The following is a 22,712-nucleotide window of genomic DNA, read 5'->3' as shown; positions in this document are numbered from 1 at the left end:
GTGTACACAAGATATACAGGAAAAAAAATATAAAGAATGCGGTACACCAGCACACAGTTTTAAAAAACGAACACACAACAATTGATGTACTTGGGGAAAAAAACTTCACAATTAAATCTGGTGTGAAAATACACTGCTCTCTTTCAATAGGCTATTTATTTTTTCGTTACAAATGCACATATTTCTACTTATGTAATGCAGTTATTTTCTTGAAGAATTCAATATGCAGGTCACAGAGACAAACAAAAAGAACTAAGCCTAACAATCAGTTGGCAGAAAAAAATACAAACTGGAATACATTTTGTCTCGGCTTTATACGAAAAACTAAATGTTTCATAAAACAGCTTTTAATGATATCTTGTTGCCCTAAAGCAAATTATGTTCTGGAGGATGAGACTTAATTTTGTTGTACTCATTCAAATTCTATTTCTTTTATTTATACCGAGGCAGTGAAACAGAAAAAATTAGCTGTCCACAGCAAATAAACACGTAAATAAATCCGTTTAGAAGGGATTCTGCAAGGACTACTTAAGGTTCCCAGTTTTCTCAAAGCAGAAGTCCAAAATGGAAAATAAGCTAAGTTTACTCATATTTTCTGAGTGGGGAAAACATTCTTAAATAGAGGTCTATGGATAAGCAAAATTACATTAAAATACTACAAAATCAATACAATCTTTAAGAAGATTAACTTGTACCGACATGGTAAGACTTATCATAGGAGCATTTTGGGAAAATAGAATAGAATGGGGAAGATTATGGGTGATCGAAACAGTGAGTTTCCAGAATGTTCCCTAACTCTTTCCTTACTGTGCCCACACTATTGCCATGCTGAACGTTTGGAAGCTTTGCACAGGAGCCGTTTTCAGTTTAAATATTACCTACTGGACCGCTGTCACGGTCCAACAGCAGCACACTGCTTACATATGTTAATGGGCAGGAGCAGAAATAGGGGGTGCCTGTACAGAAGGCCTGCTACTCAACAGGCTCTTTAAGGAAAACAGCTGGACGCCACTCATGCCGAAGTCCACCAGTCATTGACCACATACTGATGCGAATGATGCCGCGTTAACGGAGCAACGACACGATTCACAACGCAGCTCTTTCAGGCAAAAATAGCACTGATATTTGGATGCGATGGCAAAATCTTAAAGGGTGGCAGATGATGTGACTTAGAATCTGAAACCTCCAAGTGCAGCAAAGAAGGTGTGATAGTGTCAGTCACATTAAAAGTTTCAGACAAGTTACTGTTATGCAATTACAAGTATAAAGTTTCAATTAAACCTATTCATAAAACAAACAAACACACACACACACACACACACACACACACACACAATCTGAAACCACTTGTTCCAAGCAGGGTCACAGTGAGCCAGAGCCTAACAGGGCAACAAGGACACAATGCTGGAGGGGGAGGGGACACACCCAGGATGGGAGACTAGTCCACCGCAAGGCACCCAAGCAGAACTCAAACCCCAGACCCGCCAGAAAGCAGGACCCAGCCAAACCTGCTGTGCCACGCCACGCCGCACCTCCTTTTCATTAAACAGAATAAATTTATATCAGTCTATTTTGTAAATAACCCTGAAAAAACTGTGTCCTATACCCTCTAAACGTCTTAGCATATAATAGTTATATACAATTATTATTATTATTATTAACTTCTACTATTTTAACACATATTATTTAAACTCAAGGTAATCTAATTCAAGGGAAAATGTGTTAATACTTCTCTTTGTTTCGGAAAGGTGGTTGGATCCCTTGTTTGGTGTGATCACAGAAGGTACGGAGTCCACTGAAAGGGACAGCACTCAACACGTTAAACTGTCTACATCCAAAGGCCCCTTGTATGCTATGGGGGTGGGGGGGTCTGTTGCAAACACCCCCCCCCCAATAAAAGATTCATTCAATCTGGTATAATGCTGGCCCACATAGCCACACTTCAGAGAGAAGCATTCACTTCGATTCTCTTTTAAAGGCTTACACAATCTGACTTCTACAAGAAAAATCAGATCAGCTTTTTGTCGTACAGTCTTGTGCCACTGAAACACAGAATCCAAAATGCTTCTTAAGTTACAAAAATATAAATGTAATAAATTGGATGCTCAACCAGAAAGATGTCAGATTATTTTCTACATAGGCGCACACACACACACACACACACACACACACAAGTCCCTGGTAGGAAACAAACAGTGGTCACAAGGCACATGGTGACAGGCTGAAGAGGTGTCCAGTCCACCATGTGACAGCTTTGGTTTTTAGACTTAAACGTCCACCTTCTCCCGCCTCAAGGGGTAATAGCGTAGGACCGCTAGTCCTGAATGGGAGACATCACCCGGTTCGATTCGAGTGTTGCCGAAGCAACGCAAAAGACACCAAAATCAAACCAATGAGCAGCCTGTGCCAGCTGTGTATGCAAGCCTTATTGTAGAGCAGGACTGACTGCCTCACACAGAGCCCCCGAAACTGACTTCCTGCACACACCTTGGATATAAAGAGAATTAAACAAGCTCTCATAAAGCAGGTGATAATCTGTAGCGCCTCACAGGTTAATGCATCCTGTCATTTCCTGGGAGCATGCGCTGGTACCTTTCCAATCCCCATGATACACACTCTGAATTGTATCACAGAGACAACGGGGGCCGCTGGTGGGGGCAGCTTTGCCAGGACGCTAATAGCTGGGGGCTGAAAACATGCAGCCTCACAGTATGTTTCACATGCGTTCAACACCGCTACTGAGCACTGGCAGGGATATTAAACTTAATGATTCCATCTGGTGCACTGGAGAGGTCCGCACTATCAGTTTTATCTGCTCCATACTGCGATACAGAAGGCATCGAGCACCCTGTGTTCCTTATAACAAGTAGACATTTCCTTTCTCCTCCCTGTGCGTGCTCAATTTTCCATCATTTTGTCTTTTTTACACCCTGACCAGATGCCTCAAGGAGAACGGTACCAGGCATATTCCCTCCAGTGTATCACCTACAGATGTGGACAATTTGTAAAACCCAACGAGAGCTTGAGAGCGGTGGCTGCGCCAAGATGACTTGTCCCTCATCGGTTGGACCGTGGTCCTGCTGAGTAAAAACCTCACTGTGGCAGGACCTCAGCGCCTGGACCAACGGCCGTACGTCGGGGATGGCTTACTGACAGTAAATGAGCATCAGGTGTGACGACGTAATCGTGAATGTGACTCTTAAGTTTTTTTTTTTGTTTGTTTGTTTTAGCAAATATAGAGAATAAATTTAAACTTAAACTTCATTTCACCAATTACAACTAACTTCCAGAGTGAGATACGCCCTGGCATATCACACTCCTCCACCGCCACAATTTGAATAAGCTGGAGAACTTTACGGCACAGAACCTCCAAAAGGATGACACTCAACTTGACTTGGGATTGGAAACAGGTAATAAAATACTGACCCATTGCTTCAGTCACGTGTGTAACCACTATTAAAAGAGCTTGAAAAAGGAAAACTATCAAGGTATAGTAATAAAGATTATTACAACATTATTATAAAGGCATCCCAAAGATTGCATAACACATGTGTTACAAACATTACGAGTGGTCACTAATATATAAGAGCATGGAAGACACTCACTGTGCTGTCAATGTAGGCTTCGGTCCAGATGGTGTCATGCTCCTGGTCAATGACCTTCGGCCGGCTTAGAACATGGAGATACTCCATCACATTTTCCTGAACATCAGCCAGAGTGGAGATTTGGGTGAAATATCCTGTCCATAAAAAAGGCAAAATGTGTACATCACATTTAGAAAACAGTCAGAGCCAATGAAGAAAATTCTCAAAATAATTATGTACATTATTTGTTCTGTATAGCTGTTAAAATAATCATAAATCCTCATTATGAATGTGAAAAATAATCAGGCTGCTTTTAATAAATAAATTCCATGAGGGTCTGTTGTATTTAAGGCTTGCTGTACAGTATGTAAATGGCCATACTTGAATTGCATTTTGTATTTGATCATTATTATTATCATCATCATCATCAATAATGACAAAGTAACATTAATTCAAGGGGAAATATGTGTATTTTTCTCTTTGTTTACCAGGTGGCAGGATTCTGTCTTAGGCATGATCAGAGAAGTCTGTGAATGTGTTATTTAACCAATTTAAGATCACATTTAGAATTCATAAGGAATATTTAACAAAATTGCTTTTTATTAGAAAAATTGCTAATACCCAGAAATGTGTCATTTTGTCTTTTTAAAAACCTTAAAGGGATTTAACATTAATATGGAATTTATGTTTATATCTAAAGCAAAGGAAGAAGATGTAAGTGACATTTGAAGGTTCCTAAAGGAAAAAACATAGATCAAACTCCCCATGATCCATTTTCCTGGCAAGGACTCTCCTGCCCAGAATCCAGTCAACTGGAAAGCGGCAAACTGCCTCCATCAGTGCTGTGCATCCATGAGGAAAATCACTGCAAGGGAAATTGATTTGGGGGTCGCCGACCTCCCCAGGAGATCTGGGCTCGAGCTCGCTCCAGCCTGCCGCAGCGACAACCCAGACCCTCGCATGGTCGACGGCCTCAGTACGACAGGACCACGGCACACAGCTTCAGCTGCCACTGCATACCCCGAGACCCACGGGGTCACTAAACAGCTCTTCTGTTACCGTGGCGACACCCGAGGTAGAGAATGGGTGTAAACAGGTAATACGTCAATTTGCTTCTACCTAATATTATTTCTTCCTTTTACCAAAGTTACTATTCATAAATGACTGAATGGTGTACTTTTAATAGATGTTGTGAGCTGAATACCCACAATGATCAAGTATTTTACTAAAAAAAAAAATGCACACAAGCAGGTCTGTACTCCCTAATAGACGATTGAATTATTAACCTTCAAGAACTCTAAGGTCAACATTGTTATGAATGTGTCACTCTAGCCCCTAATCAGCATATCTAGCGATTTTAACCCCCTACACACACACACACACACACACACACACACACACACAGTGGATTGTGAAGTACCACTGCTCATTTTGAAGCAGGCTACATGGTACATCTGTAGCATCCAAGATATCAATTTCGTTGGCCTTGTGCAATGAGACCGTACAAAGAACCTGGTCACCCAGTGACACCCTTTTGCATTGCTGGGACCTTCATAGTTAGAACACACACCAGGCAGATACACAGCCCATTAGCACACCTCAAAACACATACAGAGAAGCGAAAGGAGACTCAAAGGATTGTTCCCACATTTACCTTTTCATAACGTGTAATGGTGCAGTAATGGAAATGGAATTAAAATTCCACAGTGTAAACAGCGATATCATCTGTGGCTGTATTTAAAAGTATTTCCACAATACTGTGTTGCTAATTTGTCAAAACTCAGGGTGTGTCATGATGGGTAAAAAAAAAAAAAAAGACGAAAACCTTTGTTGGCACAGGCCATCCATTTGAGGTTATCGGCAAAGGCAGACTCTCTTCCTATCAAGTAAGGGAATATCCGCACCTAGAAGAGAAGAGGAAAAAAACACACACACACACACACACACACACACACAGAGCGAGTCAGTCTTTTAATCAGTTCCGACAGTCCATACTTTGTTAGAAGCGAAAAACATCCAATGGAAAAGACAGCTGAAAATTCCCTACGTTGGCAGTTATTAATGAGGTTTTCTTTTTGGTTCTTGAAGTGCTTATTTCAACGATCTAACTGCAGGGAGTTTAAAGTAATTTAGAAAACACATGTACATAATATATACAACAATGTTTATTACACAGAACAATCAAAAACATTATTAGACTTAACCATTACCTGTGGCCCGTATGGGACAAGCGGTTCCGAAAAAAAAAAAAAACTTCACTACAATGGCTATGCAGCATTAACGTGCCACAAAAGTTTGACTCCGCGAAGAATTTTAACAGTCAGTCGGCTAAACCGGACATTTTTCTATGACTCCTGAAGTTCAGGTAAAATCAGTTTTTCAAGATAAAAAAAAACACTTGCTCACAAAACAGTTTTTCAAATTAAGTTGCTAAATCAGATAAAAAGAAGACCGGCAATTAAAATTATGAGGGGAGCATGCCGGGGAAATTATAGATAATCCCTATTTTCATACTGAGATAGTTACAATTCCATTACTGACCTCAAGTGAACATGAGATAACCTCTAACCTTCCAAAGGTCCTTCATAAAAAGACTCCATAATGCATGTTTCCCCAGCAACTACCTGAGGGGTACGGTACTATGGGTGTCTTACCACTGTGCATTCATGTTAATTTGCCATTTGAAACAATTACATTTTAAAATATTGCTTCTCTTGAGTTTTTAACTCAACGGAAAATTAAAAATTCTGGTAAAGTACGTCCCTTATGAGTATAAGTATTTGGCAACAGTAAGACACGACACTTGCAGCACTGTGCATCCGGCAGGAAAATAGCACATAGCGTGTTTCACTGAGCTCAGTTTGTGGACTTCATCCTCCAAATTGTCCCATTTGGGGAAACTGAAAAAAAATCGACTGAAAAATCAAAATACCAGTAAATGGAACACATGTTCTGGATAAGATGAAGAGTTTCAAAGAAAGGCACCGTTTTGTTCTTATTTATGCCCCAAGTTTTCACAACACTCCTGAAAATGGAAATGAGCATTCACTTCAACAGTTATACAGAGACAAAATAAATACTCAGTAGACAGAGTTAATTATCTCCACAACTGTTACCCACTTTCTGCCTTCAAATGGCAATAAGGAGTAAGAGGCTCTGGGGACTATCTATTAAGCTTCATCGCCAGCCTAAAAGAAATTGGAGGCTCTAATTAGACTATTGAAATTGCAAATAAATAGAAATTTTATAACGAGCTTATTAAAGCGGCGGGGCCCAGCGGGACGCGGGTTGACGGCATCTGCCCATCCAATCGCCTCGCTCCTCGAGCATCCTCACGGAAGTGCGCGTTGGCCGACTCCCCATCGTCGCAGCAACAAAATCGCAACGTCGCTCCAGCTGCTCTGCCTGGCAGGGTGGATGTGGGGTGTGTGTGGCTGTGAGACTGTCCAGAGAATACAGCTGGCTCTCTCTCCATGCTGAACAGAGGCTCCTACAGTGGCATGTGTTGCTTTCTGATTGTTTTCACCACCTCCCCAGGCTCCGCTTCCATCGCCCTTTCTCTCCCAAAGAAAAACCGCAGAGTCTTTTACTTTCAGAGAATGAAGTTGGATTTTTCTCCCCTCCTGCTGCACACCATCACTTCTCTGGATATCTGCACACAGCAGGCTGAACACAGGTTTACGTATGGAAATACCAGTCTCCAAGCCAAAAAACCTCCCAACCATCTTCAGTCGGGGCCCCCTGTATGTTTAGCAATTGTCTCTGAGGGTAACAGAATGATCAGCAATAGCTATCCAATGAAGGACAACATTGTACGTGTAAAAAGAAAAGCAGATGAACTTTCAATGTTACTGTGCTGCAAGAAAACACTCTCGATCAAATTTAAAACTTAATGCATTTATGCACGCAAGAGCAAAAGCAGAGGCCCTTCTGTCCTAAACCACAGCCCAACATGCTACCGCTTAACTAAGGGAACTAACTTAGGATTTTACCATCTCCCAGCCCCCAGTTCACACCCTTTAATTAGAAAATTGCACATGGTACATGAGTTACGTTTCAGCTAAAACTGCTAATAGCACAAATAAAAAACTATAACAAAAGGTCCATACAACTTGTAATTCCAAATTTTTGTTGTCAAATTCAGATTTATTCATTTAGCTAACACTTTTCTCCAAAGCCACTTACAATGTTGAGCTACTTACGATCATTTACCCATTTATACACATGGCTAAGTCTTACTGGAGAGATTCAGGGAAAGTAACTTGCTACTGGGTACTACAGCAGGATGTGGGATTTGAACCTACATCTTTTGAGTGGAAGACGGCAGCTCCAATCACAGCGCTTCATCATGTATTCTTATTCTTATTATTAACTTGTATGTTCCTGCTGTGATAGGCTGGATTCCTGTCCAAGGTGTAACTTGTCTGTCTAAGTCCCCCGTGCCTCCAGCTTAGACTTCGGACCACCTTGACCCCGCAATAGGACAAGCAGTTATCGACAGTGAGTGGCCACGTGAGATGTATATTCCCATTTTTTTAAATAATTAAAATTAAGCAGGAGTGATTGCTCCAAGACCCTGATCCCCTCGGTTGATATCTGTCCAGCGACCATGTTGACCTACCCTGTTGACAAGCTGTAGAAACATGATGTCAGGGGAGGCATTAAAAATGAAGGAGAGATTCTGACTTTCACGTTCCATTTGTTTCAGCCTGGAATATAAAACACAGGCGACTGAACTTGGGTGCCTCATCTGTAATTAGATATTTACTGCCCCTTTGAAAACATTATTTATTTAACATGTTTGTTTTAATCATAATGCAAAGGTGCTACTGCCTTACAGCATTTTTAGAATGCATACAGTTCTCTATTAGTTGCAAAGTGCTAGCGGTACCTACCGACTATTGCAAAACGCAAAATGCAGAAAATACATCTATAATAGATGTATCAAAAAAGTGTAATGTAAAAATTTGCTTTGCGGTGGAAAGAATGGAGGAAGAAAGATGGAGAAAAAAGGAGACGTGTGGATTCACAGTGGCGGCAAAAAAAGTGCTCCTCCAAAACAGTGGGGGGAAAAAAAAGAGAAAGATTTGAACAAGGCCCAGAAAGAGAGCAACGAGCGAGAGATTGGAGCGACCGGGGCACCCGGCAGCGTGGGTAATAAAGGTAATTACAATGATAAAAGCTCATAAACGGCTTCATTCCACACTGTCATTCACAGCTCGGGCTGTGATCATTCACGGCCACGACACGCGATGACCTCCGTCATGCCTGAGTGCCCCCCCTGCAGCCACCACCGCCACCACCCTCCTCCAGTCCCCCACCTCCCCCCGGGTCTCCCACCATCACCAAAGCCTCTTCACCCCAGCACAGTGGCCAGATGGGCCATCTCTGGCTCATTATTCCCTGCCTATGAAGTGGAAATGCCAACAGAAGGATGCATTACCGTCGAGGGAGAAAGGGTTCTCCACAAAGCTCCCCTGATTTATTGGGGCGTAAACTGCTGTTGAGACCATTACGGAACAAAGGCGTTCTACGAAGCCTATGAACTCTGGAGGAAACACAGTGCCACTACGGGGGGCCATCCATCAGTGCTGGTAACAACTGCGTCAAACAGCATCAGGGGACTCATTGCTTTCCAGCCAAAGAAATAATTGTTTTTATTTAGTTTTATCTCAAAAATTTTACCTCCAATTAATGCAAAGCAATTACGAAGGAAGTCTTGGCTTTTCATCGCATTAATGGAACGTTTCTGTTAAATGCTGTTCTGACTTCTCGCACTGGAACACTGGATAACCAATTTCAAATCTAGTGTCCAAAAACCTTCACAACATGTACAGTACAATTCATTTGCTCAATTTTACTGTCAACGAAAATCATGCTTGTGGTGGTGATGACTTTTGCACGAACCCACGAAGCAAAGAGAGTTCAAGGCATTAATGCTGGAAGTTATTTGGTTCTCCAAAGAGTGGATAGTTTTTCATTACACATGGTATTCCCTAAACTCTTTTAGACCAGTACATTTTTAACCTGGTAAATTTGACAGGAACAAACTCACATCTTAATGGCATTACGTTAAAGCACACAGAAATTAAGCATAAAAATTAAAAAGGAATGAGATGATGTCTCCATTGTGCTCATTGTTAGAACAAATACTAATGTGCACATTTTGCACAAATTAATGGAATATTTAATGCAGTGGGCATTGTGTGGCACCTCACTGTGTCGTGCAGCACTTAAGGTGGAGATGCCGGTATTATACAGTCCATTACACTTCATCAAATCATGAAACTAGGGGCCTGGAGGTGGTCTGATGTACCGCAGCTCTATCGCTGGGCTCTACTTGCAATCCAAACTTAGAAAATACTCTATCAGAGAACACGAAATTCTCAAAGAGGCTCTCAGAAGAATCACTGAAACTGAATTAATTTCCTCCATAACCATGCAAATTAGTATAAATCCCACTGGCCTTGTAATACTGAACAAATGGAAAGTACATGATGTTAAATGCTGCTTTCTTTTTTCCAGCACATAATATAAGTTCAGCTGAGAGGTATCAGAACACCAGATCGCTCAGATTTAAGAAGAAACACCAGGAACAGTAAACTATACAATAACTGCCAAGGGCTAAAAAAAAAAATCCATCCATCCACCGTCAATAACCGCTTGTCCCGAGTGGGGTCGCGGTGAGCTGGAGCCAAACCCGTGATGCCACCACACCCAGCATGTGCTAAAAATGTAGGTCTACCGTATTCCTTTCCATGGACCTTTTTAAAATTGAACTACGTGCATTGGGGGGAGGGGGCTTGGCCAGAAACCTGCTCTCCGGGGGGGTCTGGGGTTGGAGTCCTGCTTGGGGTGCCTTGCGATGGACTGGCGTCCCGTCCTCTGTGTGTGTGTGTGTGTGTCCAGCCATGCACCTTGTGTTGCTGGGTTAGGCTCCGGCTCGCCGCAACCCCTCGAGACAAGCGGTTTCAGACCGTGTGTGTGTGTACATTCATCTGACACTTTTCTCCAGAAAACCTACACCAATTTTATTCATTTTAGTTATCTTTATGGATTTCAAAATGCTTGCACCCATTTTTTTCTGAGATCTTTAGTTCCCCCATTTTCCTGATCCATATTTATACAATACATTTAAATTTCTTTTGCTGGATTTAGTAATGTTGTGAGTTGAAACTGCTTTGTTAATTTTCAGGAATTTCACAGTTCTGTATACTTTAATATGGTGTAACTGCAGTGAAATTACCTTCTGATCAAACCAGGGGTGCTGTGTTCAGTGGGGAGAGGGAGGGCCACAGGTGGTCTCCTCATCATTGCTATTACCAACACACTGTTAAGGAAATGGCTGAGATAATGGTCCACAGGTGTTAGAGGAGATAGAGAGAGCACAGGGCGATGTGTGTGCTCTCACTCCTCCTGTCACCATTTTCCATTCAAAATTATTAAAGGCATAAGAAGTGATCCAGGTCTCCCAGAAACTGGGTGCAGACAGTAGGCACCACGGCAGTTAAGTACAATGACCTGCAACCAGAAGGTTGTTAGTTCTCGTCCTCTTGCTGCATCTCTCAAAACACTCATCCTGAACTGCTTCAGCAACATTGTAAATAGGACAGATCTATATTCTGCTTTTTTGATGAAAGTGTTGGCTAAGCAATACAATTACAAACAGCATTAATGACCAGTGAGCCCTGAGCAGGTATCAGAGGCACATAAGGGCCCCATCATCGCCATCTTGACAAGGCGCTTGATTAGCTCATTACCCAGAAGGCCCTAGTGCACAAGAAACTAATGAAGCTTCAATCTGGGCTAATGAAACTACTGCCTGACAACACTGGGGATGCCGGTTTGGACTTTTTGGTTCTGTCTGCAAAAATTCCTCGTTCGGTACTTTGTGGTTATTAGGTAAAATTTGACTGACAGCAAAGCAAATTCACAACTTTGAAATTTTTTTTACAATAACACAGAATTACAAAATATGAAGAAAAATGTATTATATCAGGCATATAATAGTCTGATATACAGTATATATATAGAAATATAATATACAAGCACAACTGTCCCATAATTAATGTAAAACCTGTTCCATTATTAATAAAGACTGACAATTTACTATTATTATCTGAATTAAGGCAACTAAACTGTTTCCAGTGAAGCACTGAATAAATTTTTAATTTTAAAATTACAACATTTTGGGTATATAGAACAATATAATAATAAACGGATACCTCTGAAATATTGTTATTGAAATCAACCCAAGCTTGAAAGAGAAACTGAGACTCAGTTCTTCTATTTAATGTGTGCCACAGTTTACGTACAACAGCAGCGGTACCTCTGTTACAACCCATAAAAAATAAAACGTAAAAAAGTGACAGAGACAGAGTTGTTCTATTATTCGAGGGCTGCCTTTTAAATCGAGCAATCTAACGCTAACTTTTTCCTATGAGCAATGGAATGATCTTTTATTGTGCATGGCCACTGCAGGCATACGCAAGTACAAACTCTAGCACCCAAAAAAAAAAAAAAAAAAATACCAGACAACCATTTCTCCCAAATAACTTCTTCACCCAGAAAGAAGAATAATAACTTTGCGTTGATAACCTCTTAACGACACACACAATTGCTGCATCAGAAATGGCGTTCGGGGCAAAGTGGCCCAGCGGCTCCTTCAGTCTGAGGGAGCATTACTTTGGAGGATGTGTGTGGCATGATACAATCACTCCTGTGTTCAAGGAGGGGTCTAGTTTGATGTATAGTGCATCCTTGTCTCCCAGCGCCTCCTTCTTTGGACGAGGTATCTGGTGCGATGCACAGATGCCATTCCAGCCAGTCTAGGGAAGAAAGGCTAAGCGGAGGACACCACATCTCCTTTTACAAAACACATCAAGGTCCATTAGAAGTTTCTCTCTAAACTCCATGTGTCAAGCTCTTACTTGTTTTTTCCCTCTGCGTTTTTAATTCCAAGGGGAACTGCGTTCAGGCTTTTAAGCATTAAATGTCTTGCAAGGGCACAGCCCTTAGAGAGTAATCTATAAGTGGAAAGCTAAAAATAATAACCCCTAAAGTCAATTACAGCGCAAAACAAAGGGAGTCATTCTCTGGAGTCGCCCCTGTCTTCCTTTTCTTCATCTGAGGATCACAATAATACACCAGACAGACACCCGGGAAGAGGTCAGCGCCAGCGCTGGCCACCCAGAAGGCCAGGCAGTGGAGGGAGGACAGACGGTGATGCCCGCACCGATCCCAAGTCGGGTTGCCTTCTCAGATCGAACCAGTCGACAGTGAGAGGCAGACTTGGAAGAAAAATGTGTGTGTGCGCGCATGTGTGCACGTGCACAAACATGCTGTGAAATGTTGAGACAGTTGCTTGGAAAGGACGCGCTGCCCTTTGGAGCACGGGTCAATACGGGGCCGTGAGCAGCCTTACTGTCTCGAATGATTTGCAGACCTGCCTCCTAAACATAGAATGAGGAAAAACCACAGAAACAAAAGAAAACCATAAATGCCCTCATGACGTTAAGCTTTATGATCTCCTCCATCTCTTTAATTATATTTCCCGGCATCATCCTGAAGGCCGAGACTCGTGTTATAGAATTCCAGTCCTCTGTTGACACTATGCGCGGCACAGCGATGCAGCAGGTAGCACCGGTGCCTCACAGTCTATGTGGAGTTTGCACCTTTTCCCAATGAAAGGTGTGTTTCAGGTGAATTTCTGACTCTAAATTGCCCTTGGCGTGTGACTGAATGTGTGTGCCATGGCCCTGTGATGGACTGCTGTCCCGTCCAGGGTGGATCCTGCCAGGATGCTACCAGGATACACTCCAGACCACAAGGGCCTAGCACTGGACAAGCAGCCTAATGGATGGATGGATGGATGCCGACATTACGCGATGCTTCATTTAGGCACGGCTGTACGAGCGTACACTGCGCGTGAGTGTTTTCAAAATGTATTGTTATGAACATTTCAGAACTCTGCTGCAAACACTGACTGCAGAAGAGGGCCCTTTGTATATGGGTCCGTTATCGATGAGACCGACTGCCTGAGTCAAGATAAGAAGTGAATTAATTCTCTTTGCAGGGCACTCGGGTGATTCGCACAGCACGCTCACGGTGTCTCTCCTCTGAAGTTGTGTGGTTATACAGGATAAGGGACTGAGCTCTGCTTACATTAGTTAATACTGTATTTTTAAGTTCTGAGCGCTCCAGATCTCTGTCACCTACATCAATGCGTGATTAATCCACTGCTATTCGGAATCCAATCTTCTTTTAAAAGTAAATTAAATGATAACTTCACAATTCCCTGTCACTTCCAGAACAAAGGAGTTAGAACAGGGTTGCCATAGAGATGACAGAATGGCTTCCGATAACAAAGCCGCTTTGCGTGGATTGCGGCGGAACCAGACGGGCGCATTCAGCACCACAAAGCGCGTCCGTTATACTCGGGGTCCGACTCCGGCGGCGCGCACCTCCCGGTGCCGCAAAACCGTGAAATTGCGCGCGCAGGTGGGAAGAACGGCGAGGAGGGAGCGAGGGGAAAACACGAAGCGCTCGGGTGCTGACCAGAGCCAGGGGGCAGCGGAGGTGAACAGGCGTAAACGGGGACACGTGCGGTTGGGGAGCAAGCAGCGAGGAGCGGCACGCGGCGGAAACAGACAAACACCCAGATCTAATAAAAGGGGAAAAGCGATCGGCTGACACCAGGACAGCAGAAGCACCAGATGGTATTTAGAAACACCTCTCAAATAAATGGAACAAATAAATGCAAAATCTATGCGCCCAGTAAAAATGTGTTCCTTCCGGGGTTGTGGTGGTCCAGAGCCTGTCCCGAAAGCATAGGGTGTGAGGCACGGTCCACCCTGGACAGGATGCCAGTCCATCACAGCGCGATCATACACGCTCATTCATTCACACATACAGACGCTGTGGGCAACCGAAAGTCGCCAGTTCGTCTGAAATACAGCACCTGGATGAAACTCGCATGAACACGAGGAGGAAGTACAAACTCCGCACAGACTGAGCCAAATTGAAACCCACGTGTAAACCCACAGCCCAGAAGCCGCAAGCACCAGCAGTACCGGCAGTGCCATTGTGCCAGTCATACCTAATGTCCGGTACATACCATATTTTTGTTTTTATAGGTTTTTCGAATAAATATTTGCAATTGTGCTGCCACTTTATTGTAACAGCGTACGTACTGAGTGAAACAAGGTCAAAAGGTCAATATTATTTTACGCAGCAATGTTTTGAGCTGGTTTAATGTATTAAATGCGTGTGGTATGTTTCCTCCAGGGAAATCAGATGCTAATTGCGTCAATCCTGCACTCCTACGATATGTGCTTCACGGAACAATGCTATGGGCCACTGCCACCGACCGACAACACTGCAGCATTGCCTTGTGATTAATTATAGACACCGGGCCACGTCGGACCCGTCGGTGTCGGACTGCGGGGCAGCCCGGTGCTGTCAGCACACATGGGGTGTCAGAGCGTCACGGGGCAAAAACCCTCCCAGGTGCGACAAGGAGCGCCGGGCCAACATATTGCTTCTCAGCAGTGGAGGGATGCCTGGTTGGAGTTGCCAAGTCTGGGACTCCAATGTTGATCTGCTAAAGAGCCGGAGACGAATCAGATGCGGTGGGGGATCGGGGGAGGGGCTCACCTTTCTGTCGGGCCAGTTGTACTTTGCGAAGACAGAGTCATACGTGTCCACGGCACCATCTGTGATCAGCATGATGGCCTGACTGCAGACGCTCCCTCGGCCCGTCTGGTTGAACTGGGAAATGTGAGGACCACACACACACACACACACACAGAGCAAGAGAAATGTTCAAATTCTGCAGTCATCCCCACATCTCACACTGCAATAGTTCAAAATGCAAACCAAACTGAGTTACAATAATCTCAAAAATAAAAAGATTTGAGCAGCTTGTCTAAAATACATTTCCTCGATCAGACACCATTTCCTACCAAATTAGATTATTTCTGGCATTTCAGGCTGTTTACAGTGCAAGAGTTAATACTGGTCTCTTGACATTTTTGTGCAGATATCTGATTTTCCTGGGGTGACAAATGTATAAACAATCCTAGGTCATAGTATCAGACACAACACAGACTTAAAGACATGAAGAATTATTTACTTTGCCAGTTCAAACTGTATTTTTTTGCTAAAAAATATGTGCTTCAAGTAAGCATAAGTACAACGCCTGTCCAATTACCCTGAAAAATGAAAATAATTTCTGATTGTACACATTTCTGTAGAGCATACATGCTCAGGAGACTCACATGAAATAAAAAAATCCAAAAAAAGTAACTCCTTAGCCATTTGCTGCTGAGGACAACAGTTCTCTGCCAGACTCTTTTTCCACTGAGAACAGCTATTGGTGTTTGACTTTTAATTGCACAACAAGTGACATTTTCAATGATCTATATGAAAACATTTTTTGCATCTATCTCAAGGGTTACCTGGGAAGCACTATACACACACACACATCCCACATGGGGTCACGGAGCCCACCCGGTAACACAGGGCATAAGGCCGGAGGGGACACACCCAGGACAGGATGCCAGTCCACCGCAAGGCACCCCAAGCAGGACTCAAACCCCAGACCCACTGAAGAGGAGGACTGTGGTCCAACCCACTGTGCCACCGCACCCCCTAGGGAAAAAATAATTGGTCTTTTGTGTTTTACTCTTGTGGGAAAGAGACAAGCCATGCAACTGTGCACTTTTAACTTCACTTCTTTGCTTTCATTTCATATTACTCATCTCACAGACACACCTTTTATCCAAGGCAACTTACAATGATAAATACACTACACTGAGCTGTCTACAATCATTCACCCATTTATATACTGCAGGGCAATGTAACAATCATTAAAGCACGTTTACTGCAAGCAATTTAGAATCAGCTCACCTAAAACACATCTGACGATGGGAGGAAACCAGAGCATCCAGAGGAAACCCATTCAAAGCTGAGTACAAGGAGGCACAGGCATAGCACAGGCTGAGCCATATTTGAACCCGTGCCCAAACTACTGTGACATCACGTTCCCCTTTGCTTTCGTTCGTTTGTTCGTTCGTCCAATGCCTTTCTCCCAAAACAATTTATAATGTTATATTTGTGTTTTAAGCTACTTAAAATGATTTACCCATTAAAATTCACAATGAAAGCTTGTTTGACCACGTGCATTGTTGGCCACAGCTGCCTTTGGATGTATTAGCACCTACTTTGCACCCTTTGGAAGTCAGAGCAAATCATATCACTACTGGAAAACACTGGCAACAAGAACCTAAGAGAAATTCCCACATCACTTTGAATTGCTGCGGCTCCCAATCCCAGTGGTCGATTTCAAGCGAAGCCACTAATTACTGAAGCAAACTCCCGAATGATGAAACCAGCCAAACGCATTTTGCTAATTCTCCAAAGTCCCTTAATCAGCATGACCATTAAAGCACATTTAGGGCAGACAATTGTTTTCATTATGTAAAATCTGCCGGCATGTGTGTGTGGAGAAGAGGGACTGACACATCTCCTCTTTGAGTAAACTGCAGCAGTAGGTTTCAAGCTTATCTCCCGAGATGCATTATGGTAATTAACTGATGCGTTGACCTATAACAAAGCTGATGCAGAGCACGTACTGTTTTCCAGTGTTATCACTTGAAATCTGCTCACAAAAGAGAATAATACAAAGTAATTATATGTATTAGAGGTGATCATTAATTATTGCTCAAGGCTTTGAATACTCTGTTAAATTCCACAGAAACCCATTAATAGAACTGCATGTTCAAAGTGAAGAGTTTATGTACGGAATGAACTCAGAAAGAGGCAGCGCAAGGCCTCATTTTTTCATCATAGTAATGTTTATGCAAAAATCACTTGTAGAGTATAGCTACCATGCCTTGTTAAAGCCGTCGTAATTTATATAATTTATTCATTTTTCCGACACCTTTGTCCGAGGCAATTTATAATTTTCGAATATTGGACTGTTCACAATTGCTTACCCAGCAGGTAATTTTTTTACTGCTTCAATTCAGTGTGCTATCCAGTATATATAGTACATATTCTAAAGTGTATATATAGTTTATATACCCTATACTCAGTCACTTATTTTTTCTTTTACAAATATTATTTTAAAAAATTTTTTTAAATGTTAGCATTTTTATTTTTGATTCATTCTTTTAAATTATAGTATGGTAAGTGCAAAGTCGAAGCCGACCCATAGCAACCACTCTCGTGGTTTTCAAGGCAAGTCAAGGGAGGAAACAGAGGTGGGTTGCCAGGTCCTTCCTCTGCATGGCAGGGAAGGTGAACACAGGGAGAAAGACAGGGCCACCGCACCCCAAGCAGGACTCGAACCCCAGACCTGCCACACAGCAAGGCACCACACCCCCCTTAAATTATTGTACGTTATGCATATAGTATATGTATGTATGTAAAGAGTGCATCATCATATATTCCACAGATTCACAGCTAATACCACTAAGTTTAAGCAAAATGAGAAATACAGAAAATAATCAAATCATGAAAGGAGAAATGACTGACAAGTTAGTCTTCTGCCAGTACAACTCCCCCAGTATGTAAATACAATATAATGGTGGTCTCAGTGGTGGCTTTCCAGTCCCCAGTGAGCCCCCCTCAAACTAAATCGCCAGAGGAAATGAGCCACCTGTGGCACTGCACCTGTGCTCAGATGCCAACATTTTATTCCTGGTTCAGTGACTAGGGGGAAGACCGCATGCACACACACACACACACACACACACACACACACACACACACACACACACACACACACACACACACACGCCCACTCACAAGAAAAGCATGTGAAAAGGGTAAGGTCTACTGGATGGGGGGGATTTAGGGATGTGGACACAGAACAAACAAAGGGCGCATGGGAATTGGGGAGGTACAAGGAGTGTAGTGGGAGGGGCTAGAGAGCCAGTGGAGTATTCCATTACTGGGTCGGGTCATGAACCAAGCATGTTCGCTCATCACCAATAGATGTCTTGCACGATGAACTTCGGTGCAGCAAGTGGTAGGTAACAGATTAGGTTTACTTGAGACTTACATGTCTGCGACTATGTCTCTTTCTCTTAATATAATGCATAAATTGTACTTTTGCTGAGATGTACGTCGCTTTGGACAAACGCGTCTGCTAAGCGAATAAATGTAAATGTAAAATGTCTCCTGATTAAGGTATTAACGACAGTGCTTTAATTACGAGATTTTGTCCTAATATGTGCACCATTAGACAAACACTGAAAAAAGCCTGGTAACGGAGGCGTATAATTCTTTCAGAGCATCCGACAAACCATTCAGATACCATGAGCTCGCCCTTACTGCTCTTCCCACAAAAGACCCACTCTGTATGATCAGCTGGGCATCAGTACACAGCTTATTGAATGTGTTTAATAAACACATATTTATCTCCCATATTATACTCTCCGGGTCACAGTCGGTGTGTCCCGAAACAATGGATTTTATGCGCTGCAAATTAAACACTCCTAATGTAATTATAAAAAAAAAAAAAAAATGCTAAAGCATAGAAAAATGTTACTGGGACTTTTGGACACCCTTAACAGTGTGTAAGCATGATATGGCAAGCTGTAATGTATACTGTGAAAATTTAAAAGGGCAAATTTTATAAAAATATGTTGGATTCTACTTTAATAAATTCTGGATTTTCTTAATCAGCAGGATATTGCACATTTTGGTTGTGTTCTTCTAAACTGTAACCATCCGGTACTGTTTACTTTTCCATCCTTTGTCATGGAAATACCTACATTGTTACTTTACTTTGAGTACTTACATTACTTATATTTCATTTCAGGTTCTTATGCTCAGTGTAGGCTTACTAATTATGCTGTGGGATTCACAGCAAGCAAGCTTGCTTTTGGCTCTCATTAGTAACGAAACCAGTCCTTATTTCCAGTGTCCAGCAGACTTTTGCCACATCAGCAACGAAGGTGATGATTTCGGGACAAGCCGCAGTTAGCCGACCCCTCTCACTGCAATGGCACTTTTTGGCATGAGTGCAGTACTGGAGGTCACTGTAGTGGTCTGAGACTCACCTCACTGAGCAATGAAAATGCCTCTGTGAGGGCCACATCCAGCATTCCGATTCCCTTAGCGTACAGCTTGTCCAGATGCTCCCGGAAATGCTGCAAGACATAGAACAGTGGCGGAGAAGGTCCTTAAATCAATTGCACATAAAATAAACAGTTAATGCACTTAGTCAATATGACTGTGACTGAAAGAACAGCTGATGCGCAGTCAGATTATTATTATTAATCTTTATGTTGCCAAGGCATGTGCAGGATGACTAACAGTGTTAGATAATCAACTTTACAGTGATTTGCCTGCTTATACGGCAGGATATTTTGGATGAGCCTGAACAGCATATCTTTGGACTGTGGGAGGAAACCAGAGCACCTGGAGGAAACTCACACAGACACAGGGAGAACATGCAAACTCCATATAGGTTGAACAGGGATCAAACCCACATCCTCTCATACCACCCAGGCCCTGTGAGACAGCAGTGCTACTTCCTGTGCCACCATGCCATGTATATATACAATGCTGTATAAATGAGTAAATCATTGTAAGGACCCTTTTATACAAACCTGACATTGTTAGTCACCTTGAACAAATTTTTCAGCTAAATGTATAACCAGTAATAATAATAATAATAATAATAATAATAATAATAATAATAATAATAATAATAATGTTCCACAGCAGGAGGGTGATTTTATCCTGTTAAGGCACAAAAAACTGACAGCACAAAAAAAATGAAGGTCTCAAAGGTTTGCCAAGTAGTTCCTTCTGTTGGCAGCAGTGTAGAAAATGGTTGTTTTTATTTGCATTTTTTTAAGAGGAAGAACAAGAGAATGCATTAAAAGTTAGACACTGAAATGCCAACTCTTGATGAGAGATTACAAGCATGAATTCACTTTGCATTCCAGTTGCAGCTGGTGAATTGAACTTCTCCATTCCAATTCCGCCGAGCGAATCGAACTTTAGACAACTCATACTCGGGGCACTTTTCAAGCATGTGGTTTTGTTCCTACTGCAAACACAAGCTTTCAGAAGCAATTAATGTTATTTAATGTTTGTGGCGAACCGGTAAGCCTCGTCCGTGCAGCTCATTATTTAGAATAGCCGCGAGGCAAAAGAGAAAACAGCCTTTATCTAAACAGGCCGAACCCCTGCACTCGTCCGCTCGCAATGTTTGCGACGAAGATGGACTCCTTGAAGTCTGCCGCCTTAATTAAAATATCTCTGGGCCTTTTTCTATTACGTTTTTGACTGCTTATTAACCTGTCGAAAGCGTTTTTTTCAGTTTGGTTCTTGTCGATGCAGTTCACCACTGACAGGTGTGTGTGAGCTGTCAAAGTTTCCATCCAGCCATCGTGTGCACTGCTTTCATCATACGCATGTTGAGAAGTGTACTGTATCTGAGTCACACACCGCACCCTGTTTCTATACCCACATGACTCCCGGGCTACAGGACCTGCATGTATTACCTTCCCCTCTCTGTCGAGTATATGCATGTGTGTGCGCGTGTGTGCGGTGCGTGTGTGCAAAATGCAATTCGTACGCATTTCGCCACCGAACAAGCGGCTTCAGAAATGAAATCCCGAACAGGGAAATGGAAATGAACACTTACTTTGAAGTCTTGTAGGGAAAGGTTAATCGTTTTGCACATAAGTGGCTGCCCCAAGCCAGATCTGAGTCAGCCAGCAAACTGATCTCTCCATGCACGTGTGCGTGTGCGTGTGTGTGATTTCTGTACATGTGACCCAATATTGATTCCATTCGGCTAGTGTCCCCAGCTCTCAGCAATACCTGGAGTGAAGCACATTTACCCCCATATCAGCTCCTGCAAGCCATTGCAGAGAACACACACTGCCTCTGGGCAAGGGAGCTTGCGTGCGCTCCTTTGACTCAGCAATATGAATAACAAGGGTCACAGTACACAGTACCTCTTGCCACTAAAGGAGGCTTTACACACACACACACATTTTCTGAACCGCTCGTCCCATATGGGGTAGCGGAGAACCGGAGCCTACCCGGCAACACAGGGCGTAGGGCCAGAGGGGGAGGGGACACACCCAGGACGGGACGCCAGTACGTCGCAAGGCACCCCAAGCGGGACTCGAACCCCAGACCCACTGGAGAGCAGGACCAGGTCCAACCCACTGCGCCACCGCACCCCCCCCAGGAGGCTTTACAGTAGAAACAATTCAATACAGACTTCTGTGTCTGTCCATTAAAAAAAGCAAGCAAACGGAGAGAATGTTCCAGGCATGGCTGCAGCTTGCGGAAAGCGAACGCTACCCAGCAGTGTGATGACGGCACTCCATGCCAGACCCTAAGAAGTTGGCTGTCAAAGGACTGCTGACACCAAGGTCTCTCTGCATTTAGATGTGGCAATTTCTTGTGATACCTGCTGCAAATGGCCCCTCTTTCCCACTCTCTCAGGTAGAATATATGCATTGGTTTTCCTCAGAAGTGTCACTATTCCCATCACTTTCAAACTGACCCCCTATTTCAATTCTCCAAATTGCCAGCTCATTTTGGTGGAATGGGGGGACAAATAGTATCTATTATCAAACCTTGTGAGCTTTTTAACTTCATTTTTGGTAAGGTTGGAGTCCTCTTTTAATAAAGTCTGTGGGAAGAGTCAAAGTGCACGGAACGATGATCCTCGGCACTATCAGCCAGCAGCAAGGCCCATCTTGAGGCTAAGGATCAAAGATACCCATATCTTTGCATTCCGATAAGAAGCAGGGAAAGCACTCAGCACCACAGAGGCACAAAGTGTTTATCAAGTCCTGAAATGGCCTGAAGGGGGTGCCGTCTTGGATGCGCCGAGGATTGCAGATTAGTTTCTGCTCCAACCTTTTTTCGTACAAGTTTGAGCTCTGTTCAGTTTCTGGCAGCACCGTGAATGCATTTTTATTATTTTTCAGCACTTTCGAGGCAACTAGAACTTTTAAGTCCAACGGCACAGAAACAGAAGCTCCTCCACCGAAACGCTGAAACTAAATGCCTGTTAGTAATATGGGAATTATATTGCCCTTTGAATGCAAACAGGAACACTGCAGGTGAGTACAAAGGCAGCGG

At 43.0% G+C, this 22,712-nt stretch overlaps 1 protein-coding gene across 1 annotated transcript in view; it reads right to left on the bottom strand.

Annotated features, from left to right (window-relative positions):
- Positions 1 to 22,712, bottom strand: part of cacna2d3a (calcium channel, voltage-dependent, alpha 2/delta subunit 3a) — a 169,307-nt gene that overhangs the window by 61,855 nt on the left and 84,740 nt on the right. Inside the window, exons 11-14 of the mRNA XM_029259247.1 lie at positions 19,655 to 19,744; positions 15,240 to 15,353; positions 5,410 to 5,488; positions 3,606 to 3,739 (exon numbers count right to left, since the gene is read on the bottom strand). Coding sequence (XP_029115080.1) covers positions 3,606 to 3,739; positions 5,410 to 5,488; positions 15,240 to 15,353; positions 19,655 to 19,744 — 417 coding nt within the window. The remainder of the gene's footprint in view (positions 1 to 3,605; positions 3,740 to 5,409; positions 5,489 to 15,239; positions 15,354 to 19,654; positions 19,745 to 22,712) is intronic.

This window comes from Scleropages formosus, chromosome 2 (assembly GCF_900964775.1).
Source record: "Scleropages formosus chromosome 2, fSclFor1.1, whole genome shotgun sequence".
In the NCBI taxonomy this organism is placed as follows: domain Eukaryota; kingdom Metazoa; phylum Chordata; class Actinopteri; order Osteoglossiformes; family Osteoglossidae; genus Scleropages; species Scleropages formosus.
This window is presented reverse-complemented; position numbering and strand designations above follow the sequence as displayed.